This window comes from Pleurodeles waltl, chromosome 2_1 (assembly GCF_031143425.1).
Source record: "Pleurodeles waltl isolate 20211129_DDA chromosome 2_1, aPleWal1.hap1.20221129, whole genome shotgun sequence".
Lineage (NCBI taxonomy): Eukaryota > Metazoa > Chordata > Amphibia > Caudata > Salamandridae > Pleurodeles > Pleurodeles waltl.
In genome coordinates this window covers 901,132,689-901,160,241 of record NC_090438.1, presented here as the reverse complement: position 1 = coordinate 901,160,241, position 27,553 = coordinate 901,132,689, and the positions used below count along the sequence as shown (strand labels likewise).

Genomic DNA, 27,553 nt, shown 5'->3' with positions numbered 1-27,553 from the left:
AAGTTTACTTATTGAGGTCTGACGCACTAGCACGGTCACACTAACTCCGTGTAGTTCAGAATGGGATGAGGAAGGGAAGATGAGGAGGTAATGGACATGTAGAGGTAGTGCTACTCACTAACCCAGTGTACTTTTGCTTACTACTTAGAAGTGCCAGTACCCTCCTATTAAAAGTGCTGGACCTCAGCTGAGAAGAACAAGTACTCTGCCTTTAAAATGGAAAAGTGCGGGCACTTAGTGCCTGACATTATCTGCCCATTGAAAACATTGGCAATGTCTTTAGAAAGACATTTTTATCACCCAGACATTCGTTTCGGTTTCTGGAAGATTAAAATATGCGCGAAGCTTGAACAGTCTCTAAACCGCCTAAAGCTCAGCCCACGGCTCTGTGACTGAGTTTTTGTGAGCTGGGGACGAAATGTCAATGGAGACCGGTGAGGAGTACTGTTGCGAGCTGTGCACTGTTGCGAGCTGTGCATGATTCACATCTCCGGCCCTGGAGCCCTTCCCCCCCGTCTCCCCGTCTCCTAGTGACATGACGCTGCCTGAAGGAGTGGGGCAGAGCCAGTCCATGTCACCGTCTCTTGCCTGCCGTGTTTTGTGCGCGAGATGGCAGCCAGGCCCAGGCTGTGTGGCGCGGTGGAGTCGCACTGCCTCCTCGGTGTTGAAGCCGCGCCGCTGACAGACGAGGCGGAACGGGAGGAGAAACTGTGGCCGGGGTTCGGCTCCCAGTATCGTACGGCGCTGCTGGGGCTGTTCTGCCAGCGTCTGCAATTGGAACCCCGACATCTGCTGCTCTGCCTGGGACAGGACGTTGCAGCGGTGGCCGCCGCCCTCCGGAGCACCTACAACCTCCGCCAGCCCCCTGTTCTGTGGGACGAAGAGGAGGTTCAGCAGCCCCTCTACCAGCGAGCCCTGCTACTCCATCCGACTCATGACCATCACCAGGTAGATAAGTGAGATGAATGAGCAGGAGGGCGGAGACGGAATATACAGTTTCCGTAGCTTTGTGAAAAGGCACTAATTAACATATGATTTGTAACCGGAGATCTTTGCGTTGAGTGTCGAATGCTGGAAGCAGTCACTTACAGCATCTCTCCTAATTTTGACCTCTTTTTGGCCCTCTCTGGATCACGTTGAAATTAATGTCTTTATCTCTACTCTATTAGAAATCCGTTTTTATATATTCGGGGCTTTTTCGTATTTACTCGATTCACCACTGCAACTTTTGGTAAATACGTTGTAACATCAATTGTCTTTCACAGTCATTCTCTCAAATTTGCTCGTTCCCTGAAGTCTACCGCCTTTAAATAAAATGTCATGTGTGTCCATTAAGCGAGGCCGATATCTGGGATTAACTGTCGTGCCTCCTGCCCGTAAGGGTTCAAATGTACCCTATCAACGGAGGATCCATAAACAGCTCTACTACCTTCTCTGACTGCCTCCGTCCATTTCATTGGGCCTGCTACCTTTAGATGGATCACTTTCTTCTGCTGATAAATCTCAATCTCAACTTGACTGTTCGGCTCTGAATGGAAACCAAACCTAGTTTTGTTGTCATATTATTGATATTTTTGGAGTTAACTCTTGCCGTGGCGTGAACTCGCTGGTATGTATGTTGTACACCTCTGGCTCGTGTAGAAGGTGCAGCCCTGCACTCCTTTGAGCTGGTTGTGGGGAAGGTATGTCACTTCAAGGTCCTTGACTATCTGCATCATGTGTTACCCCGAGACCTGTCCTCCCCATCGCAGTCTGAACTATTTGAGACGTTCCGCCTCCTGAGACAGCTATCCCAATATTGTACTATAAAGCAAATGTCTCTCTTTCATTTTTACATCCGCGGCCCTCCCCCTTGGCCACTTCGCAAGAGTCACCTCCTTGAGATCTTCCTTTGTTCTAAAGCTGAACACCTTGAGGAATAAGGGAAATTACATGTTGCAGGGAGAGAGGGAAGTAACACTGAATTCAACGGGAAGTACTAAGGTCCAGGGTAATATATTTTAAACTCTAAAAACTAAATATACAGCATCTCAAAACTCCAACCAATAGTGTTCGACAAATGTACTTGTGGATGCTGATGTTGCCATCCTACACATTTCAGCCAAAGGAACACAATTTGCTTCATCCCAGGATGCAGTCACTTCCCTTGTCAACATTGCCTTCTGGAACCTGAAATTCCTTTACTGCAGATGTTTTCGTAAATGCCTATATCACTCATCCACTTAGGAAGGTTGTCGATGGTGTCTTCACCTTGATTGGCTAGGCCAAAAGAAACTGTGAGCAAACTTAAGACAGGAAAAAGGTCCCACATAAGGACCTAGTTGTCACAGATGTAATTTTCAAAAGAAAAATAAACACTTTCAGATCAAAAAGTCTTAGGACACCATACTCAAAGGCTTACATGGCTGCTTCATAGATAGAAACTAAAACCATTAATTAATCCCAATCTGGTACCATCTTTCTTACTGTTGGTCAAGATAAAGAAAAACTTCTCATCGTTCTAGGGACACAAGACTCCAAATCTTCTGACCTAGCCCAGGGCTCCCTGAATGCTCTAATCGCCTACCATTGGATTTTTAGAGTGACACCTGCAAACATAGCATAAATCACTCCTGAAGGAGATTCCAATTATTTACCTCACTACAGCAGACAGGCATAGGGTGGTAGACCTGAAGGCATTCTAGAAGACTGAATCTGGCTCCATACTCCCCTTAGTCCTCCAGGCTAGAGATAACTTCCGCCTTACGACTGAGGTCAGTAAGAGAGCGGGGAAAGAGGGAAAACATCCCCAACTACTCTTCATCTGACAAAGAAGAGGAGACCACGAAGAGGAAGACCAAAAGAGAACAACAATCATGACCCTCGTTTTGTCTCTCTTTATCTTCATGAAAACCCTCTCAGCGGTAAAGAAGGAAAGGAATGCAGCTGCTTCTCCAGCCACAGACAACTCATGGCATCTACTCTCCAGTGCCCCCAGTGCTCCCTGTGTCTCAAATCTTGAAATGCATCCTGGGCAAATGGTGTTCTGAACTGTAAGAAATAGTCTTCTTGAGGACAACCTGTTTTTGTACAAATCTTTTTGAACACAACAGGATTGATATGAATATCTTGTGATGACGAAAAACTCGAATCCGTATGTCTGCCAGCACATTCTCCACTTCTTTGATATGTATTGCTGTCAAAGAGTAAAAACTGTACACTGGCCAGTGAAAATGTGGACACAAAGGGCTGCTAGAGGCTGACAGCAGGCACAGCCCTGCTTGTTCATGTAAGTCTTTGTTGTCAGGTTGTCTGTTCTGGTCACAACAGATGTTTGTCACATTTTATCTGCAAACTTCAGGAGGGATTATTTGACCACTTCCACCTCATTCTGTTGGAGGAATGTATCTTGTTTAGAGGCAACCATCTGCCCTTTGCCTCTTCAGTGTTCAGTTTGACTCCCAAACCACTTCCCCTGCGTCTGTTGTGATTATTGTATTGGGGGAGAAAGGAGAAGCACACACTTTGTGAGATGATCCTGGTCCACCACCAAGCCAGTTGTTCCCTTATCTCCCTGGTCAACAAAACTGGTGCCTGGGGATTCTGAGGTTTCGGATCCAACCACAGAAGGAGATAGTGGACTGATATTCCAAAGTGAAATCTTGCCCAAGCAATCAGGACTTCTGTTGCTGCCATATCCCCCTGCACCAATAACCAGATCCTAGACCATGGAGAACACTGTATTGAACGTATACCTGGGTCTTGTAGACCCTTTTGACAGGAACAGAAGCTAATCTCTTACTAGTCTGAAATCTCAGATCAATGAATTTGTGATCTACCACTGGTGCCAAGATCGAGTTCTTCCAATTTTTCAGAAATCCATGTCTGGTTGGGTGAAGTATACCACAATGCAGATATGTCATTCCCTTGAAGGGGCATATACCAGCCAGTCATCTAAATAAGGGTGTATGGAAATAACACTGTGATCCAGACCAGGTACCATCGATTTGGTAAAAAGGTGGACATTAATTTGGTAAAGACTCAAAGCTGTAAGGCAGTAGTCAAAACTGAAATTGCAGACTTTGCCCTGCAAAAAGTAGACACTTTGGGTGCTCCTCCAAAACTGGGGCATACAGGTATGCATCTCGAAGATCTATCTTCACCATGAATTCTCCTGGCTGAACAAGAGAGATAATCTTTTGTGAGAAATTCATCTTGAAGTAAGTGTTTTTTACCCATTTGTTTGCTCTCTTCAAGTCCAGCTCCAGTTGATATCCACCTGATGCCTTCTCCACCTGAATCAGAATTGAGTATGAACCTTGCCCTAGCTCAACATTATCACCTGGACAATAACTTGTTTGACATAAAATCTGACATTCCATTTCAGAGTGCTTATGATTTGCGATTCTTTGGAACAGCTGAAGGATTATATACTGGATCTGGAGACCTGGGTGCAAATTCAGCACTCTATATTGGACACCCAAACATCTGCAGCATCCTCTCTTTAAGACTGAGGGATGTCTTGCATATGTTCACTAACTGGATTTTCTGATGCTTCCATGACATTTAGGGCCTGATTCCAACTTTGGAGGACGGTGTTAAACCGTCCCAAAAGTGACGGATATACCACCTACCGTATTACGAGTTCCATAGGATATAATGGACTCGTAATACGGTAGGTGGTATATCCGCCACTTTTGGGACGGTTTAACACCGTCCTCCAAAGTTGGAATCAGGCCCTTAGTCAGTAGTGCAGGTTCTTTTGAGATGATTGATACGAAGACGAAGGATTATTTTTTGAAGAAACCTGAGGTTGAAACATTTCCTCCTTTTTCCTGCCCTATGATTATCCTGGAATGAGAAGTTAGAAATTGAAGTTTGATTCCTCCCTTTATAAGGAAATGTATACTTCTTATCCTTATGGGAACCATATTGTTTAATTGATCCCCAAACAAAGGTACTCCTGGAAATGTATTTTCAGTACCACAACTTTCTCAAATGTTTCCACTTTCCAGTCTGTCAACCAAAGATGTGTCTGTCCAAGGCAGCCCTAGCCAGCTGTTGATGACCAGACAGGCACCCGAAAGCAAGCTGGATCGCTGTTACATGCTGGCTAATAGTAAAATACAATCTGCTCCTTCCAGCATTAATTCAGCTGGAGCCGCAGAGTCTTTAATTGTGCACTGGGAATGTACACAAAATAAAGGCCTCGCATGGAAAACGTATAGCTGAATAGGCATTTTTGAAAGACACATCAATCTTATTATCTGCAACATTTGACAGAAAAGAATCAGGACTCACAGATGATTTATCTTTTAGCATCACCAACATTGAGTCCACTTTCACAGCATGAGGTAAAGTATAACCTACATCTGCCAGTAAGTATAATTTATCCATGAACTCAGATATTGTCAGGTTATCAGGATCCTTCCACTCCTTCAAGTTAAGAACTTTACCTTTTCTTGCAAGCAGTGTGCAGGCCGAGATTGCTTGTCACACTGAAGAAAACATTCTGATCCTCTGCATCCACAATAGAAAATCCAAATTACTCCACTCCTGAGACCGAATTTTCCTCACTTGTTCTCTTCTCAAGTATTTGTCAATGGTAGAAGAACCAGACTTAAGAGAAGATAAACGAGAAGAGGCACTCTCACCTAGTACCTCTACTTCGCTTCTTCATAGGTTTTCCAGCAGCCAAAGCACATTCAACAGCCTTTTAATCATATTCTCCACCTATGACTTACAATAAGCCTCATCTGCATCATGAGAGTGAACAGACTTCCTACTTAGATACCTTCTGGAACACTCAACAACCTCATTATCTGATGATGAAGAGACGCTATGGCCCGTATTTATACTCCGTTTGCGCCGAATTTGCGTCGTTTTTTTCGACGCAAATTCGGCGCAAAACTAACGCCATATTTATACTTTGGCGTTAGACGCGTCTAGCGCCAAAGTATTGGCAAATAGCGTCATTTTTTTGCGTGAACGCCTTCCTTGCGTTAATGAGATGCAAGGAAGGCGTTCCCGTCTAAAAAAAAGACGGCGACGCAAATGCGTCGTATTTATACTCCCGGGCAAAAATCACGCCCGGGAGTTGGCGGGTCAAAAAACCCTGCATTTGCGCCACTATTTAACGCCTGGGTCAGGGTAGGCGTTAAGGGGCCTGTGGGCTCAAAATGAGCCCACAGGTGCCCTCCCCTGCCCCCAGGGACCCCCCCTGCCACCCCTGCCCACCCCAGGAGGACACCCAAGGATGGAGGGACCCACCCCAGGGACATTCAGGTAAGTTCAGGTAAGTATAATTTTTTATATTTTTAAATTTTTTTTGTGTGGCATAGGGGGGCCTTATTTGTGCCCCCCTACATGCCACTATGCCCAATGACCATGCCCAGGGGACACAAGTCCCCTGGGCATGGCCATTGGGCAAGGGGGCATGACTCCTGTCTTTACTAAGACAGGAGTCATGAAATGGCGTCTGGGCGTCGTAAAAAAATGGCGCAAATCGGGTTGAGGCGATTTTTTTGCCTCAACCTGACTTGCCCCATTTTAAGACGCCCTAACGTCATTTTTGCCCAACGCCGGCGCTGCCTGGTCTACGTGGTTTTTTTCCACGCACACCAGGCAGCGCCGGTCTGCTTGCGCCGGCTAACGCCATTCCATAAATACGGCGCCCGCATGGCGCTTCAGAATGGCGTTAGACGGCGCTAAATTTTTTGACGCTAAACTGCGTTAGCGCAGTTTAGCGTCAAAAAGTATAAATATGGGCCTATGTCTCCTCTTTGATGTTTCTTCCCCTCCATCTTGTGAATGAGGCAGCACCCCTTTCAAACACTATGCCCAGAAGACATATAACAGACTAAAAAAGACATAATTCTATTGGATAAGATTAAAGTATTCCCCAATCAATATCCCTTTTAAACAGGGTGTTGCTATGTGTATGCCCATCGGTGGCACTCTAATATAAAATATTGTTTGAAGTGCAGTCTTGTGCTTAATTATACATGTGCAAATCTGCTTCTTTCACATGAGATATTTATTGTGTCCCAGATTTCTCCACTGTAGACAGTCAGGAAGGGAGACTCAAAAGGTCCAGCCCTCACCTGAACCCACATGTAAAGCACATTGGCTTCCGACCTGCACTTTCCCTGTCCTGTCCCGCACCATGCTAACTGGAACCCAGGAAGACCTCCTGCACCGAAACAATTCCCTCCAGAAATACAGTGCTCGCTTTTTCTTGTAATACAATAGAGTTGGAGTTGCGTGGACAGAGAGCACAGCCAGTGAAACAGACTGACAAAACAGGGTTCATGGAGAGGAGGAGGAGTTCTATATGTTGTGGGCATTCTCTTCTTTTTTGGGGTAGGACAGTTAGGAGGACTAACAAATGGAAGTTTGTGGGAGGAGACTGACTTCTCAAAAGTAAGAGCGAGGAATAAATAGGAGGTAATAACAATAATACTTTTTTTTTACTTCTTGCTGTCTGTGAGTACAAAACTAGCATCTGTAAGTAGGGTTTAAACATTGAGATCAGCAAGATGCTATCCATCAGCACCCCTTTCAGAGGGTATAGAGGCATGCGGGGGCTACTGAACCCAACTGTGGCGGTTGAGGCCTTTTACTCCTGATGTACTAGGGCCACTAGACCAAGAACCCTTTCTGCACTTGACTCTCAGGATGACATGGTCTGAGCAGTCAAGACTCCTTCAGGTGGAGAGGTGGATACAGGATATTGAACACAGACTCACAACTCAGCATGCATGCATGCAGCAGCAGAAATAAATCATTGTCCAGCCAAATATTCACCCTTATTAAAAAAGAGAAATATTTTATTTTCTATCCACACAGAGGAAAAATACGACATTGACAAACAACTACACAGTCCTCTCATGAGATTGGGAATCTAGTAATTCTTTGGCAGCTCCCTGTCCCACTCAATCCTCGCGTTAGTAATTGTAGTTATTCCCCATTTACTATTAGTTACATCCAGAGCATGCCCGACTAGTAATCCTGGTTTTGAGTCCACTATGGTTCTAACTTAAAGTCAATAGTGTTCCAGTGCTTCCTCTTGAAAAGCAGTCTGTCACAGCGAGAATGTCTCCAAAGCTGATAGTCCCACAACACAGGCTATTCGAGTGATTAGAGTTCACACCAACATGTCAGCCATAGTAATATGTGTCTCAAAAGGTTAGCCCCGGGCCCCAACCCTACTCTTTGTGATTCCCATCTCATCCCCATCTCCTTCCTGAGACATGCCAAGGCTCTTGTGACCCCTCAATAAGTCAAAGAGTGCCCTTTGAAGTGTGCAGGAGAAGCCTCGCCCCCCCTCCCCACTGAGAGTCCCTCCCAGAGTACTGGAATGCCGCAATACACAAATTTGTTTGGGGAGATTTCTCTACCTTGCCTCCATGTTTTACCATGCAGGCCTGGTCTCCCAAAATGGAACTCGGGCCCTCCATGTATTGTACCATCCACAGGCACACATATACTCAGTGCAGCATACTCACACTGCACAGTTCTGTATCCTCCATGTACTGTACCACTAACAGGCACACATACATTCAGCACTTCCACTTTACATACATTTACTGTCCAGCACTGTAGCCTTTATGTATTGTATCATGCATAGGTACACATACATCCAGCTTTAGCATTTAGCATGCATGCACTGGACTCTTCCTGTATTGTACCATTCTCAGGTATACATACACCCAGCACCTGCATTTGTCCTGCACAAACTGCACAGTGTTATGTCCTTCAAGTTGTATACCTCTCATAGGTAATTGTACATACAGTACATGCATTCACCCTGCAGGCGCTGCATAGTACTGCATTATCCCTGTATTATACCCTTCCCAGGCACACATTGACCCAGCTCAGATGCACCACTTATGCGCTGCACAACACTTCACACCAATCTGATGTAGGCCATCATGCTGCAGGACTTTAAAATTGAGTAAGCCCGCAGACCTCTCTCCTGTGACACAAGACCTGTTAACCTGTACTGATCACTACATGGTGGGCTGCCACCACCACACTTGTGCTGCTTAGCTCCTGGTGAAGACAGTAGCCTTCCTCACTATGTGGGTAGTGCTTTGGGCGCCCGACCCAGTCCAACAAACCACAGTCTGTGAGACAGGCCTTTGACATGTCACACATGCATGATCCATGTTTGCCTTACACAACAAAAATCTGCATTAGGGATCTAGACATCAATACAGTTGGGCACACAGGGCAGGGGTGCACGTCCGGTACTATGCAGAGGACTTTTCTGTCTCTACACTGACAGATTTGTAAAGCATCCTTATTCGACATACCTGCTTACTGTCTTATGACAAGTTTGAGGAGTCCAACTCCAGATCTTAGTGCCTGAAAGATATATATATATATATATATATATATATATATATATATATATATATATATATATATATATATACACACACACATATATATACATATATATATATATATATATGCACACATATATATACATATATATATATATATATAAATATATATATATATATATATCTTACCCACATGTTACATAGGTGACACCTTACTTCTCTGTGAGGCGTATCCCAACATCCAAAAAGTCATAAGTCTTACTTAAAAATTAGAGACATTTAAGTGCAAAGACACTCTGGAGTATTACTAAATATAAAATTGGGACTATGGTCTAATTTCTGTGTGAATGAACACCATGTCATGTTTTCTGTGTAACTGTACCATAGCAGTGTTATCTCCATGTGCAGTGAGAAGCAGGGATGCAATGCAGTGTCTTCCATTTACACTGGGTTGCTGTCAATGATGCAAAAAAGGGGACATTTTAAAAGATTGACACAAGTCAGAAGGAAAGAGGTGTATACTATACCAGACAAACAAAGAGCTGAAATAGGATTGAGAGGTCTTTAATAATTGTTTCCTGGATGATATAGAAAAAATATGAGAACTAGTTTTTTTAAATCTCTTGTGCTTTGTAGGACTCAACCATTTCCTTCAACCCTCAAATAAAGAGAACTGTATGAGTCAATTTGTTTCTGTAGTAATTTACGTATACGTTATTGTTTCAATCAAGAAGTACTTTCCATGTTTGCTCTGGGATGATATGCTCTTGATTTGAAATTACCTCTTTTAATTACCATGTTAATGAGAGTAAGAATGCCTAATAATCTAAAACAGTTGACAAGTAAGGTCCTATGATTAAAGTCTTAGAACCTAAAACAAAATGTCCTTGAGTATCTGAGGACTAACTGTGATGCTTGTGTGCAACATTTTGTGGCCTAAAACACCCACTGGTGAAACAACTGAAGGAGCAAGCCTGAGAAAAAGTGAAGTTCAGTGGTACTTCCATGAGGAGGTTGAGTGTCACCTATCTCACTTCTTTAATTTAGCCATTTCTGGGTCTTGACTATTACAACTCCAGGTATGAAATCTTAGAAATTAGAAGCACACTTTAAATGTAATTCTTCTTGAGTCTATGATATTTCACTGTTTTGTGGCACTGGTTGCTTTGCTAGCCTATATAATTAATTTATGGGCCTTTAGATATGTTTGTTAGCACATCATCCTAAAGGTGGTAAATATAGGATAGATTCATAGATACCACTAGTATATCCAAGATATTGTGCTCTAAGCAGGACATTTTTTTTATCTCTCTGCGATATATTGATGTCAATAAATATTGGTAGTTCTTCAAATATGAGGTTGTCAATAACACAAATGGCGTGAACAAACAATAAAACATGTAGAAAGTCTAAGTGGCTTCATGTCATGCTGATAGTTTTGCATATTATTTAGAATGTCAGGATCACATCCATCCAACCAGTTCTGTACATTTTATCCATATCTACCTGTAATCTTAAATAATCATCTATTTTGTTGTCATTTATGTATCTTTCTAGAATGTAATTGGGCTGGTTCGACAAATCTTCAGTGGCCTGGAGGACCTCGGAGAAATGCTGCTGGTTCATCGTCCAGGTTCTATGATAACATTACCATTTTTTGAGAAAGCAAGGAAGAAGTTGGCAGAAGAGGACTATCCTTACATGGTACAGCATTTAATTTTTCCCTGTGTGCTGTGAGCAGAACAGTTAGGCTTCCAGCGTTTGCAAAATCAGCAATAACCAAATATTGAAAATCAATACAATGCTTCTTATGAGTTATCAATCTTAAATATTTATAACAACTGGAGCTCAAGTCAGTGCTCTGAAACCCCAAAATAAGGTGGGTGCCAGACACCACTCAAAAAAAGAAACACGGTTTCCAGTTCAAGGTTCAGGGGATTACTGGTGATATTCTTAGGATCGAGTCAGATGAAGGTTAATACGGCATAAATGTTGCTCACAAATACTGTTAATCTGCTGTCTGGGGAATAATTCTAAAGATGTTGAGTGTGAGAGAAAATTCCAGGAGGCATACAAAATGCTCTAGATTTAGATCATTGTCTCATTCCACATTTCTATCTTGTCCTTCTAAGAGAAGAAGTTGTTCTTTTTTCAGTGGGTTATACTGTTCTCTATAAAGGTACAGAGTTGCAGGCGATGATTGACACTGCTGTGACAAGGATATTACAAAAAGAGTGAGGCAGATGCTCTTCTTCTCCTAGATCTATGTAAGAAAGTGACCTGAAGGAGACAGGCATTGCTTATTGTTTTATGCTAAAAGAGAAAATAAGGATGGTTCTACATCGTGTGAGAAGCAACGTTGGCTTGCCTGTTACGTTTGACAGCCCAGAATTATTTGACCTGTAAAACAAATATAAGCAATATTCTTCTTCATCTGCCCTTTCCCTGAAATTAGTTATTCAGAGGGAATTTTGAAAAGTTAAATTCATGTCTAAGATTTATCCAGTTATGGATGTCAGTTTTCCAGTCTGCTGAAAAAGAATAATAATGTTTGAACGATAATTCATTTTTTGAATACAAATAACAATGTTTGAATAACAATGGGCATTCCTAAAAAGTCCTATTTGAAAGCATAAAGTGCCTGGAGTTCACAGCCAATCTCTTAGTCATCACCATCAACATTTAAGAATGGTCTTGAGTAATGATTCAAGCGTCCCTGACAGGGTTGTTTTATCTGTGAGGGAGTCATTGAGGCAAGTGAGGCACACTTTATCCAGAATACTGTTGTAGGGTGATTTCTGCTGCAGAAACGATCAAAGCTTTAAAGATTGGTATTTCAGAGGCAATAGGACGTCAGGTATTCCAGGATGAGTGCCCTTTCTTTAGAAAAGTAGGACAGAACTACAGTGATGTCTTTACTAAAGAAATAATTGAAATGGTTGTACCACAACGGGTCGTAACTGAAATGTTGCTAAAGAATCACATGCTTTTCTACATGTTTGCATTTTGGTATAGAGAGAGTGTTCAAGACAGCTCCACCCATTTGTAGGGGTAATGGTCAAAGCACTGGCCAGGTCTTTCTATGAAATAGCAACACGTGTTGTTCAGATCACTTGCCATAAAATGGTTGGCCAGACGTACAGCACACTGCTCCATCTTCCTGTAAACAAACAATCCCTGCACTGAGTAAACAATCGGACACGGAGGCAACACACTGAAAGCCCAGCCAGACCTCACACAGAATTATAGATATATTCAACAACAATCCTGTTGGTAGGGAATTGCGCTAGTGACTAAAAAATTAATTAAAGGCCAACGAAAAAGCATTCATATACATGAAACAAACAAAACAGCTAGAGCAGGTGATTCACACAATCTGCATATATTTCAGAAAAAGGATGCGAAAATCTTCAATGCATAAATCACGCAGGGTTGCTCAATGTACTAGATACACAGTGAACAGTGCTCATGCAAAGTGATAAAGTGTACAATAAGGCATTGTACATATAAAATTATTGCAACAATTAGCAGTGTTTCAGTGATCTGCATTGTCTGTCGAAAAAAAATATCAGTCCATCCTCATCCAAAACAGGGCGTCTCCTAACTCCTTGGAAGTCCAAGATGAGGGATGTAGCTAAATGATACAGAGAACAAATATCGTCGACATTTTGACCCAAATGGTCAAATAAAGTCATCTCAAAGGTCTTCACCACGACGTAAAGAAGGGTCAGTTTCGAGTTGCTTGAAACTGCCCTTCCATGACAAAAGTTCTATGGACGCTGCCTAAGGTGGCAGACAGCAAACCATCTTGTCCTGAAGAAATTCGAGAACAGTCTATGGCTCGATATAAGTCTCTCCAAAAAAGTAAGTACAACAATGGGCCACATCAAAGGTGCTAGTGCACTCCCAAGCAACGTTGGTTAGATCTGCTGCACTCGTCCGGCTGTTTTGAGTGCACATTGGTTTGTGGGTTCAAAGCATTCCTCACCAGGCGTTTACCTTAAATTCGTTTTGGGAGCCCACTACCACCTTTGATTTGGCCCATTGTTGTACTTGCTAGGAAAATAGGTAAAACACACACCCGTCATGGGCAAAGGGATCTGTTGGTACTGCACAGCTCTGAAAAAATCACTTCTCAATGCCCCGCCTTTTTATCAGGTTTCTAAAGTAGGAAGGCTATTTTCAGTGCTAGTTGCAATTTTCTGGATTGAGATCCCTGTAGAACTTCAGAATCTGATGCCTCGTGTTTCCTAAGGTTTCTGCTGCAGTCATCGGCGCCAGCAGATCCATCTTTGGGCATGTGTGCTACACAAGTGTTTCTAGTCCCAGCTTTCAACGGCAGAACCCTGTAAGATGGGTCTAGAGCAAAGAAGCACAAATGTCTCATATGAGAAGATCCCACTGTAGTCACTGAGTCTTGAAAACAATCTTGTGAAAACTGCTGCTCGAATACTCTTATCCCTCTAATGAAACCCATCCTTTTTGCCATTCTACCCTTTCTACTTTATGTATGCTTAACTCCGTTTGTTTTCAATTACATATATCTTTATTTAATAATTTAAATAGTTAATTTTCCTCATGTTTCAATTGCTTTGTTAATCAGGTTCTTGCTAAGCCAATTCATTGTGTGTTCCATACCTGTGACATGTTTAAAAGGCTCCTGGGTAGAAGAAGGGAATCAGTTGTCTAAGTCCATAGGCGTGCACTTCTGCTTTGTGTCATACTTTACCTCAGCATCTTAAAAGCCTCACGTACCACTCTGAAATAAAGAAGTACTCTTTTCCAAGGAATGCTAAGCTTCATGAAGCATATGTAAGATTTACAACCCTGGCTGAACAAATACTTGATTCCCAATGCAAATGAAATGTGAGTAAAATTAAATGTTTGAACTGCATCTACCATAATGCATTGTACCAGTAAAGGTGCAACATGGTCACTGTGCCTTTCACAAATCTAGCTATTATGCCCCTCTAGTATGTTGTTCTGTCACAATTATGTATCGTTTGTACATTTGTTTACTCTTGTTATTTTGCAGTATTTTGTTAATATCCCACATCTTCTGTGCTTTATCTTGAGCTTAACCTGGATTTGTATTTTCACACTTGGAACTGAGCTTTTGAACATGCAGATCGTTCTAAAGCACTTAGAGTATGGCGTGATGTATAAAGTACAAAGCAAACAAATTAGTAAAAAAATGTAACTCATAGACAGTACTTGGAAGGGAACAGTGAGTTTTCGATGTTTTCATTTCGCATGGAGAATGTGAACTTTATTAGTATTTTAACTTTAAATAGAGAGCTATGCCTAAAGGACCCGATTCAGAAATCAAAAGTAAATCTAGGGGCGAATTAATAAGTGTATGTTTGATCCGGTCTTATTCTCGCATATTAATTCACAATCCACCGTAAATGTATGCAGGAAATCTATGTATTACACATTTTCAGGCAAACCGTGTGGATTGTCAGCTGGCAGACAGTCTGTTTTTTCTTCAAAGGGGAATTATTTTTCTCTCAAGAAACCGCTTCCCCTACACCTCTTTGAAATGCAGCATTTTTCCATTTCCTTATCTCATTTCGAAAAGTTACTCCACTCGTTTGCAGGCACCTTCCCATGTCAGTCCACTATAGCAAATACCATGCAAAGGTTTTTCAAATTCCGACAAAGTTCCAACTTTCTGTGTGTCGAGACCTTTTCGCAAGGGCACCAATCTACTTGCTCTTGACCCTCATTTACATATGCAGAAACGTACACCAGTTAGGTAAAGGTTTTCATATACTTCTTCACACATTGCACCTATTGAAATTTTAGTTGCACGAAGAAGCTTAGTAATGATGGTAATAGAGGACTAATGCGAACAGTGAATTTGGGATATCTGTGTCAGCAAGTCTAGAATTAGGAATGTGGCTTTTATGACGTAAGAAGTTATAAAACAAGTAAGTAAATTCGTGCTGGTTTCAGCACAGGCCTATTACCTTGTAGGCAATGGATGACCGGTGCACTGCTATCATAGCCGCATGAAGAGGAGGTTGTTGAGACATTGGACTTAGTGTATTATTAATACCAGGACAAATAACTCCACTAACATTATCTTGACTTCTCCCAGGAAGAGGTCAGTGATATCAATTCAAGGTATATGCACTCTGCAAGGAAATATGTGTTGAGTAAACACATCTCACAAGAGGTCATTCTTCCATACGTCATCAGGTCCCGAAGCATAATAGAATAGGTAACAAGTATTCTGCTAATATTTGTTATGCATATATTTACTTGAAGGTTTGTTGTGCCTCTGCGTGAGAGTGTTTCATAGGCGTGGTGTAGTAGATAATTGTGTAGAACACTTCTGTTCTGTTAAACAGAGTATTCTTTGACAATAACCCAGACCTTTCTTCATAATCTTGATTTAATGAAAAAACGATCACGTATCTTGCAGTATCTTGTTTTGGATGTTCTGCGTTAACACAAAAGGAGTATTTTATTGGTAATCTGCAAGATATATTAGAAAAAACGTATACATCAGGCTTCCAGTGAGACATGTTTGGGTCTCTCAAGAAGATAAATTGACATATCTAAATGTATGCAAGCTATCAAGCCTAACATTCAGAAATGCAGCCACCAGTGGAAGTTAAAGGTTCAGGAGAAGAAATGAGTTTCTTCAGTGTGATGGCCTTTGTGATTCAAATCAATGCTTTCTGCATTTGTTTGAGAACAGCATGACAAAAGGATAGCTTACATAGGCTGTTTTGTTGGGTTGTTTGTATAGCACACAACCACCCAGAAATGCTTGTTAAAGCTACAACTTCGACACAGTATAAAACTTGGCAAGTTGAATGGCTGCATTGAGTCAGTAAAATGCCAGGTCTTTGATTGCCTGATGGTAAATTGTGGGGCTGGGGCTTAGATGATTAGAGAAGAGAATTCTAGAGGGGGCTGCTTTCTGTGAATATTAGCAAATCCCTTTGCTAATCTGGTGGAATTTTGGGCTGATGATTAGGCTGAGAGTGGAGGACCTTGGACAGCAAATTGTATCGTGAGATTGAAAGTTTAAATGTAAAGGGACTTTATTATAGTTGCCCTTATGCACCATGCAAAGAGCCCTAAATCTCTCTCCTCAAAGACAAACCATTGTGGAACTGTCAAAGCTAGTAACAAGTGATCTGTTTTTCAAGGTCAAGAGAGAAGGCAACCTGTGTAGACTGGATTTGATGGAACCACATCAAGCGTTTGATGGCTAGCCCAGGTATAGTACATTGTCGTAATCAATCTTTGTAGAGCAAAAAAGGGTTCATAGATGCTACCTGAAATAATTTGGGCACAAGGAAGGAGATCTTCCTCAGACACTTGGTGCTAAAAATGATTTGGAATGAAAATTCACCCTTGGATCAGGGTCAGCTTGGTGTTCAGGAGAAACTAAGATCTTTAACCATCTTGGTAGTGTTAAAACACTGGCATGCAGCTGAGCCACAGGAGATCACCCCCAAATACGCTTTCCTTCACAATAGGTGTTTAGCGCTATGCATGCCACATTTAACTTAAGTTAATAGGTTCAAATGTCGGCAAATCACTCCCTGTTGACCACATCTTTTGCTATGATCTGTGTCATCAGTTTATGCCCTTACATAGAGACCAAAGGAAGCATTTAAAATTCATAGGGAACCAAAAAGCGCTTAAAAGCCTATTGGCTAAGGGAGAACCCATGTATGGACTCCTAAATACAGAGGCACAATGCAGGTGGTGAATGGTGGAAGAGCCACCTCTTGAGGTTGCCTCCCAAGAATAGCTAAAGTCAAGGGCAAGCCCAGTAAAGCCAGTATGTTGTAGGACAATATAGTCAAAACATCTAATGTTAATGACTTGCCCAAAATATTGTGTGTGCTGACATCATCAGCAAGGCTCACCAAACAGATATCATCACGTCACAATTGACTCAGTACTGGAAACAGGAAAGAACCCTATTTATTGAGAATGGTAAATTGTTAGTTCTTGAATAAGGTTTGTAATGTAGTTGTGATCTGCTGCCTCAAAGCTTACCAAGAAAGGAAAGTTTCAAAATGGGGTGGCAGCTCATGGGATGATCAGATTTGATTGATTTGTTTTTACGTCTGGTGTTGGCCAAGACCTTTTGATTTTACTAAAATTATATATTTAATGTAATTACAGGGGATTTCAGACAACCCTATTCAGCCATTGGGCTGTTGTTGAGTAATTCACATTGTAATTCTTCCCCCTATAGCATACATCATGGGTCAGTGGGTCAGCCTACTTCAACTAGTGGTTAACTTCATTATGAGTGACAGCATGCTGTCCCTTCACAAGAAGGTAATTCACATGAAGGTAATTCAAACACAAAGTCCCTCCCTTGAGTGCCAGGGATTACAATGACAATGTATGTTGCTTTTAGCCGATGTTTTTCTGGATCTGGAGCTAGCCAAGACTTTTTGATTTTCTATAGTTATATATTTATTGGTATACCTCTTTATGTGGGCTTTCAGCTAGGCCTCTTCATTCGTTGGTCTGTTGTTGTGTCATTCACATTTTCATGTGCCCAATACAGCATAGAGCATGGGGCCATGGAGCAGCACACATCAGCCTGTAACTAACATCAGTGTGAGTGGCAGCATTCTGCTTTTTTGCTAGAAGCACACATCAACACACAAACTAGTTCCTTTCGGTGCTAAGGACAACTATACTAATGTGTGTTTGTTTATTGGTGGGGGTCAGCAGTGCCTCTAACAATAACGTTTTACAAAACCCACAACAAAACACTAGACCTACTGGCTTTGCTAATGTTTTTTTATTATATTTTTTATTATACTGGTGAGAACCCAATCGGATCCCCCAGCAATTCAATTTTACAATTCATTTTTACATATTTGATCATATGACAAGCCCCGACAAAGACAAAAGGCTAATGATAATGCCAGGCATATTAGCTTTTCCAATGCTTGATTTGCTAAGTAGAGGACTTGCAACTGGAAATGTTAAATGCATAAAGGCTTCAACAAAGGTTGACACTATCTCAGATTTCCACAAAAAGATTCATACCATCCCTTTCGATGTGGGTTTGAAGTGGAAAAAGATCAAGGAAGTGATTGATGTTAATTCTGACCCAGTGTCTTGTAGATAGGATTAGTAAAAGTGCATATATCCTCAAAAATTATCTTCAGCAATTCCCTGTGTGTGTTCAAAGCAGAACGTTATTTTTACTGAGCATTGTATTTCTTCCTTAATAGGTAGTAATTGTTAAATAAGTAGTTATAATACCATTGCCTGTCACCACCCTTTAGGGAAGAAAATAGTAGTTTTAATACATTGCAAAAGTGGAGCAAACCATTTGTACAGCTCTTTTTTATGGTAGAGTTTGAAATCCTACATAATTTTTTTTCAATCTTCCAGATATACACATAAGTAAAGAAAGAGGGTGTGGATGAGAAATAATACATGTTTTCTTTAACCAGAGACTAGTGAGAGATGTAGGCCTTCTTGGAAAAACCTGGCCCCAGGATTGGTGGCGCAGAAATTTTACAATGGTCTGCGTAATGACATCTCCAATTCTGGAGCAGACTAACTTCATTTATTTTAAGATTGCCAACAATCAGTTATAGTTCATGACTGTTTTTATGTGTCAGGTGCTTGTGACTGAATGGGGAAGATCAACTGATTCCATTTTAACTAGCAGAGGCTGGGTTTGTGAAAGCTTTAGAGCTTAAGGGAAACTAGTACCATTAGGTGGTTAGGATGTAAAGCTGCGCCTGAAATTTCATCTGCTGAAACATCTCCAAATCTAGGATCTGTCATTCGGGGACTGTAAGGCACAAGGACTGGGACTGCTAAACTGGGAGTGAGTGAATGTCCGGTCCATATTTTAAGGGTCGAAAACAAAACGTTCTTAGGTACAATGAATGGTTGCAGATATTTTTGACTTCACCGCCTGCTGCACACCTTTCCATCAACCAAGAAGTCCTAGAGTCATATTGCAAAAAAGATTGCCATTTCAATAGAGTGCCTACGGAGTCACCCTATTGTCATCTTTTTCAGGTGGGAATGCTGCAGGCAGGTTTTAGAACGTTATAAAGGAGTGTTGTCATCTACTGAAACATTGACAACGTAGCATAATCAACAAAGGGCAATGCAGATGAAGGCACCATAAGCAAGACTCCCATCTCTGCAGGCATTTAAGTATCAGATAGTTCTGTACACCTTGTCCTACCACAATGACTCAAATGAAAACATAGACTGCAGGTACTCACTACCCAAACAAACATGGCTGCTACTGCGAAGTGCCGGTAATCGTGCATTTAAAGTATTACGGAGAAGTATTGGTACTCTCCCTTTCAAATTAAAGAAGTGCTGGTACTTAGTACCTGATAGTACCTGTCCATTTAAGGCACTGGCGTAACCTCAGATTTTGATACCCTCTTTATGAGGTCATCGGGCAAGTGAGCACTTAGCTGGGAGACCATCCCCAAAATAAGGTGTGCCTATGATTACAGGTTAAGTATAGTAACTTTTAGAAATAACATATTCTGTATGATATTCAGGCTAACGTGGTACAGTAAAATCTGTCACTGTCAAGGAGGCAGCACAAGGGTTCAGGTGGCGCCATAGAGCAGAGAGCAAGGGTAGATGGGGAGGTGTGCCAAACAAATATGTTGCGGTTTCAGGAAGACGCCAATGGCACATCTATATTCATGTCAATGTTTTATGAGAGACACACGATAGGGATTTAGCTTTGGTTTCCTTTCCTCATAGCTTGTGAAAGGAATGTGTTTGTCTGAGCTTTTTCCAACATCAGGAGACTTTGTGTAGATTCATTTTGCTGTTTTGAGCCGGTTGCAGGGGTATGTTTATTTAATCTAGTTTTAGCAGCACAGGCTACCTTTCATACAATATCCACAATAAATTGTGTTTTTGTTTTCACACTGTATGTTTAGTAGAACTAGGTATATTCGTGGTCATCAGATCCATAGCCAAATCTTCCTACAGATATCAACCAAAGACGAAATGGAAAACAAAAAACATAAGTATATAGTTTATCACTATTGCAGATGCACCCAGTGCTTTGGCAGCCAGGCCCTGGACCTAACCACCTTCCGGCTTACAGTGGATATCTGTCAGCTACCCCACCCCTTTCTAGGTCGTTTGACACTGCCACCAAAGGGGCCAAGAGAAGCAGGCATCCATTTTGCATTCACTATCCTAATAGGACCATAAACACGTGTGGCCAAGGTTCCTAACCTCATACTTTACTACTAAAACTCCATGGAACGTTTAGCTGCTTGCATCAATGTGGTACTACCTAATGGTGGTTGGGGGGCTTGAAAACCTTATTCTTCAACGAGGCCTGAAATCATGAACCAGTGCTTTAATTCTGGTATGTTTACACTACGAAAATGCTTTGCATACAGATCTTACAAATTTGGCCCAGAAGGTTGTGCCGAATCTAGATGCCCTAATACTAAGGCAACTTCTTCACTCTATTTCAGCTCAAGTCTCAACAGTTTGTATGGGGTGACTTCCACCTTCAGAATCGCAAACAAGTTGGCTGGCAGAAGGAGCCGAATGTAAACAAGATGGCTCTCTTTTAGACAAGTTCTGCTCTGCAACAAGTATCCGAGTTATTATGTTTTGTTATTGAAAAAAACGTGAACAGTAATGTTTGCAGCTGCAAAACAACACTGACTGACACCACATGAAATGAATATCACTGATGAATATGTAATTTGGTACTCTATAACACAACAGGAAAATGAGCATAGTCCTAACGAAAAACAGCACCAACAAAGGCATTTCATGTAAAGTGTCCCCTGATGGTTACACAGGGCATCCACAGAATGAAGGCCCTGCTACAATGTAGAGCATAATATTGAAACATGGGGCACATGATGGTCCTCATGAGTTCACAGGTTGTGATGCTGCTATACAGTACAAAGTGAGGCACATGTGGACCTTCCTACACACTTCTCTACCTGTCAACTGAGTAGGAAATGCATTTGGTTAGTTAAAATTAGTTCTTCCTTTATAAGAGAGGAATGTTGTTATTCCTCTCCACCTACTTTCAGATTTTAGGCCAAAGGCCAGGCTACAGAGAGCTGACAACAAGATGGAGATTATAAGCATGAAGCTTGGGGGCATTGAGAGCAAGATAGAACAAATGATAGCAAAAAAGTGTATTTCTCTGCCTTCCAGCAGTGATTTTGCTGTTGATTTGCGCCGCCTTGCAATGAAAATATATTACGTAAAAGAAGAATACTTGGGCCCAGATTTACTAAATTGTCACGTAGCGCAGTGGAGCTGAGAAAAATGCTGCGCTGCATTGCGTGAGATTGGGAGAGCACCATATTTAGAGAAATATGGCTCCTCCCCTCTTCCTAACGCCCGTGGAGATTTTGCGCCATATTGCTAGGTATACTGAAACCTTGAAACCGCTCCGCTGTAATCAGGCATAGAAGCACACCCCGGTGGCACTATGCACCTGGGGTGGGACCCCGATGATGAAGCATGCCATCAGCTAAGGTCTGTGGGTGAGGGGGTCTTTTAAAAAGAACATAAGATTCTGACAGGGATATAAAATCTGTTTTTTGAACTCCTGCTTTTATTGGTCGTGGTATATAATTTATGCAACACCTTCAAATGATTATAACTCATAGACCTCTATAAACAGTGTATTCAACTCGGTATCCACAATATATGATATAACATGCCCCTTCTCCATGCACTGATTTTACCCTTTCATATTATATCATTCAATCTATCATAAATTATAGCATTTACAACAGCGTATATGATATCACAAATCACATCATTTCTGAGAATGGAGTGCATGGTAGAGTGGCGATTTATAGTTAATCTTTCATAGCTACAAAGATGAATACTCTGTTTTTGAAGGTTTAATGGATAGACTTTGAGCTTTGTAGCTGTAGTTAACGATAGGAACTAGACAAATATGAGCCACTGGCAAGACTAAATGCTTATAACGCTATCATTGTTCATAGGCCCTGTCAATCTCACTTCTTAGCAATAAATATCTCCTAGGATTTAATATTTCTTTACTTGATAATCCAGATGCCCTTTTTGACTCTGCTTACCAAATTACCATAATAATGGGTGAAGTTAAGGATAGGAACTAGACAGATATGATTTGAGCCACTGCCAAGGCTCAATGCTGATAAGGCTATCATTGCATGTAGGCCCTGTCAATCTCACTTCTTAGCAATAAATATCCCTTAGGCTATTTTATTTATTTGATAATCCAGATGCCATTATTTACTCTGCTCACCAAATTTCCAAAATCATTGCTAGCAGCTGAACTTAAATCTAAATAAAAGAAAGTATCACACTCTCTTGGACCAGCTTTTCTAAGGTCATTCCTTGTTGAACACGTGCACTAGCAGAAGTGGACTCAACTGATTTCTGCTGACAAATTCACTAATCTACTCACCTCACTGTTGATCCATCACCCTCTGACACCTTTCATGCAACAATACAGTACAACCCCCCTCAGATTAACACTTCTATCACTTGCACATAATTCCCTCTAGTGCTTTGTTGTCACCACATTAAGTATGACAAAACCCCTCTGCATAATGCTGCCACTATGGATTTGTTTGATGATTTCTACGTATTTATAAATGAATTCCAAATATGTAATTTATAGTCTCTTATCTCACATCGCCAATCTCAATGATGCATTACATAATAAATATATGCCCTAAAAATATGCATGCACTTCGTACTTAAGAAATGGAGAAAATCAAAGAATCCTTAACTTATCATTACCTAGATGTCAACTTTGAACAACACAGATGGCCGCAGAGTCCTACTCATAGCACCTACTGCTATTGATAACGTCAATGTTTTGCATAGCTGAACCACTTTTTACCTTCCCAAGAGATCTTTCGGAATCCCATGATGTTCAGCAAAATCCCTGTAAGCTTTTCTGTTTCTCACTCTACACCTCTTCTTTCGGCACAATCATCACTTCCTTTGGATTCGCTTATCTGTTCTGTGGTGTCACTCAGTTTTATTTGCTGCCATCAATACTACCTCTTTTTAATCTTGTATCTCCAATGCCTAAATGCAATCTATCACTTAATTGCCTCCAGTTCTCACCCTCTGCAGCATCTCACCCATGACTCCATTCTATCACCTTCCCAACTAACACACTAACACCCTCCATCAAAAAGCTAGATATTTAGTAGTTTAATTTGGTCCTCATAGAAGCATGGAAATGTCATCCCTTCCACCAAGATGTCACCTACAAAATCTCAAGATTTACAAGCGCTACAAATTTCACACCTCCACACTGCAAATCATTACTTCACCAATGAATACACTTGAATAATGTAATACCCTGTTAGTCAGCCTATTGCTTACTCCATTACTCTTCAATACAAGGTCATATAAGTTGCTGCCTGCACCTTGTTCATTCTTCCTGGACAAAAACCATTATCCCAGTGTCTGCATAATACAGGGTGGCAAACTGACAAAAACAGGTCCATTTACAAACAACTGCTTTTAGGGTGACCCATGACACGACTCCCATTTACCTCAAAAATACAATATCCCACAACACTGCTTCTTAAGATTTTCTTTCAGGAAACCAAAATATGCTTAACACTGACTTGTTATCAAATAGAAGGATTTTCTTGTAACAGCAGTGTACTCAACACCCTGACACTAAGCAAGGATTCATTAAGTTACATGGCTATAAAGATGCATATTTGTAGCTCTAAGGGGCATATTTATACCCTGTTTGGGCCGAATTTGCGTCATTCTTTTACGCAAATTCAAAAAAAGCAAACTCCATATTTATATTTTGATGCCAGACACGTCTAACATCAAAATATAGGAGTTTGCACCATTTTTTGAATACGTGAACTTTCCTTGCATCAATGAGATGCAAGGTAGGCCTTCCCATCTAAAAAATGGTGCTATCCCCATAGCCCCATATTTATCCCCCTGTGCTAAAATGACACATGGGTGGGAGGAGGGGCTAAATAATGGTGTCACACCAGGTGTTAGGGGACCTGTGGACCCATTTCCATGGTTAAACACCATGGAATGGGTCCACAGGTGCCCTCCCCAAGCCCCAGTAACACCCCCACCCACACCAGAGGGTCACCAGAGGATGGGGACCCCATCCCAGGTAGGTAGGGTAAGTATGGTTTTAATTTTTTTTAAAGTGCCATTGGGGCCCTAACATGGGGCACCCTGCATGGCACAGGGTGCAATGGCCATGTCTGGTGCTGGCCCTTGGGGTGGTGGGCATGACTCCTGTTTTTCCTAAGACAGGAGTCATGTTTTTGGTGGTTGTGTGCCAGGAAATGGTGCTAGTTGGTTAAAGGCATTTTTTTGCCTCTAACCAGGCTAGCGCCATTTTGTGACGCATTAACCCCCTTCTTCCCTACCGCCACCCCCACCCCCACCCGGCTAGCATCTTTTTTTAAGACACTAGCCCAAGTTTTGCGCCGGCTACGCCATTCCTTTAATATGGCACCCAGCTGGCGCTGTGGGATGGTGCAAGCCAGCGTTATACTTTTTGCTGCAAATCTGCGTTTGCCCAGTTTTGTGGCAAAAAGTATAAATCTAGGCCTAAGTCTGCTGTTGCATACAAGTATTTTAAACATTTAACAAGATATTTTAAAGACATGATAATGTGGTAAAGTAGCATGAATTTTCCCATTCCAATAGCTCATTTTTGGGTCTAGTTCGACAATACAGCTGTTAGCGGAAAGAAGTATTACTGAGACAGGGACATTGGTTCTGTAAGAGAATATTATGGATTTACATGTTTGTTCATCATTAACAATGTGCAGTGTGTATTCATACACATTACCGCATGTGCAAACTGATTTAATAGAAATGCGTTTGAAATGGGTTTTCTTAGTTAGGCCATATTTCTGTATAAAGCACCATTTGACTGGGATGGAAGGCATCTATGTCACTTATTCAGCGCTTCCCCTATGCTCCCACCCTTTCCCTCACAAGATCTGCATTACACAGTTAAACTGTAGTGTACTAGGATAGTTCCACTGATATTCTTGTTCTTTTCATGGTGAACTTTCTCCGGTTCGGATGTAATTGACAACATGTAACCACATCTCCCCTCTCTTCACTGAGGCCTACTCATTTGCATAGAGAGGGGGAAGACTTTAAATGTACCTTGCTTTGTTTGAACATGTCCAGATGATATTAGCATAGAGTGTACTGAATAATTATTCATATAGTAGGTTAGCTCCTAAGATAATGACGCTTATTTTTGTTGTCCGATGACTTGCTGAAGAAATGATACATTCACTCATTCCACAATGATTCTGCAAAAGTTATTATTTTCTGTGCAAGAATTGTGCACTAAAACTTCAATTTTGTGGGTGAGCCAGAAGACTTTCCTGTCCTACTAGGGATGCTGTCCAATTCCTTTCTGATTTTGCTGCCCTTTAAGACATAGAATATTTTTAGATTTTGACTTATTCTGTACAACTTAGAACTTGACAACCTTTATGGCATTTATTCTGTACTGTTTATTTTGAAATTGTCTAAAAAACATATTTCACTGAGTGGGAACAAATTAATTAATTAACTGTATTTTTATTAATTTTGATGTTTTGAGAAGTGACTTAATGAGAGGACACATTGCATGAAATTGAGGTTAACAACGTCTATGATCCAGTAAATTGTGGTAGGGCTGATTGAGGTACATTTTGGGGTGTCTTAAATTTTAGAGTATCCTTTTGCTCCTACTGTTCTGCCCACATGTTGATTGTCTTGATTACAACATCTCAATGGATAGCCGTTGTGTGCTTCCACTAAAATAATGCTTGTACAGCACTTTTTGCTTTGTGAGAAAGTTTATGATCAATATATCAGGAGTGCGCTGGTTATGGTGACAAGTCAGTGATCAAAGCTGTATACCTGATGTGTATATTATGAACATTTCCAAAAATGCAGTAGGTCTGATTTATTTATTAAAAAAGACAACTTGTTGTTAATGGCAAAAGGCAATTAAAACTGATTTGTTATTATACAGTGTTAAAGCCTGTAGAATATATTTTGTTACTTGGAATCTCACACTTAATAATAGTAGGCAAGGGTTTTGGTATTGGTTACGCCTAGTAAAAAAGCCCCTGAGGTAGAAGATCTACATTGTATCTGCATCTGGGTAATATATATTTTTGCCAACTCTAATTTTTCACATATTTCTCATTTTATGACCATACAAATGAAAGCTTCCTGGTGGGAAAGGTTATGGTCAATACAGTAAGCCTGAGTTAATTATCGTTGGACATGGCCCTTTCCGCAGGGTCATCCCAGACTTTTTGCATTTTCCCTCCACTTTTTGTTGAATTTGTTTTTATTGGTTTTACGATTCTGGGCACTGTTTTACTACTGAACAGTGCTAAAGTGCAGGTGTTCTGTATTCCAAATATGGTAACCTTTGCTTCTCCACAATTGGCACACTACTTGTAAATACCTAGTAAAGTGCATTGTGTGTCCCCAGGATCTGTAAATTAAATGCTATTAGTTGGCCTGCTGCACTGATTGTGCCACCCACTACAGCAGCCTTTCAAACATGCCTCAGGCCTGCCACTTCAAAGCCTGTGTTTTAAACTGCCATTTCGACCTGGCAAGTGGAACCACTTGCCAGGCTCAAACCTTCCTATTTGTTACATGTACGTCACCCCTAATGAATGCCCTAGTTAGCCCTAAGGGCAGTGTGCAGTGTAGTTAAAAAGGTTAGACATGTACTTTTACGTTTAAAATGTTCTGGTAGTGAAAAACGATTAAATTGTTTTTTTCACTACTTCAAGGCCTATCGCTCCCATAGATAAACATTGTAACTTCCTTTTTAGAAAATAATCAGATTTGGAGTTTGGTGTCTCTGAACTCGCAATCTAAAATCACAACTCATGGTGAAGTTGCATTTGAAATTGTAAGTCTGAAAATGCCACTTTTCGAAAGGTGGCATTTTCTTGCCTTAATCATTCTGTGGATCTGCCTGTCTTTGAACATGTCTGGAGTTGGTGACAGCTGGGGTTTGGGCATTCCCTCTACACAGTCACATACAATGGGAGCTTAGGTGTGACTTAATGGGGCATTAACTGTCTTGATATGGGAGGGGCAGAGCTTACCACAGCCTCACTTACACCTGAATAGGGCTGTGCCTCTCCCCACACAAAGGGCTGTGTAACCTCCTGTAGAGTGTCTGGAGCCAGGAAAAGAAGGGC

At 41.3% G+C, this 27,553-nt stretch overlaps 1 protein-coding gene across 2 annotated transcripts in view; it reads left to right on the top strand.

Moving 5' to 3' along the window:
- The first annotated feature begins 414 nt into the window (after window positions 1-414).
- The window catches only part of LOC138259246 (uncharacterized), a 68,080-nt gene continuing 40,941 nt past the window's right edge, over window positions 415-27,553 (top strand). The window contains exons 1-2 of one of the 2 annotated variants that reach the window (XM_069206860.1): window positions 415-948; window positions 10,887-11,033. In XM_069206860.1, the coding sequence (XP_069062961.1) occupies window positions 610-948; window positions 10,887-11,033 (486 nt within the window). In that variant the 5' untranslated portion in view covers window positions 415-609. The remainder of the gene's footprint in view (window positions 949-10,886; window positions 11,034-27,553) is intronic. The other variant, XM_069206852.1, reaches the window with a different exon arrangement.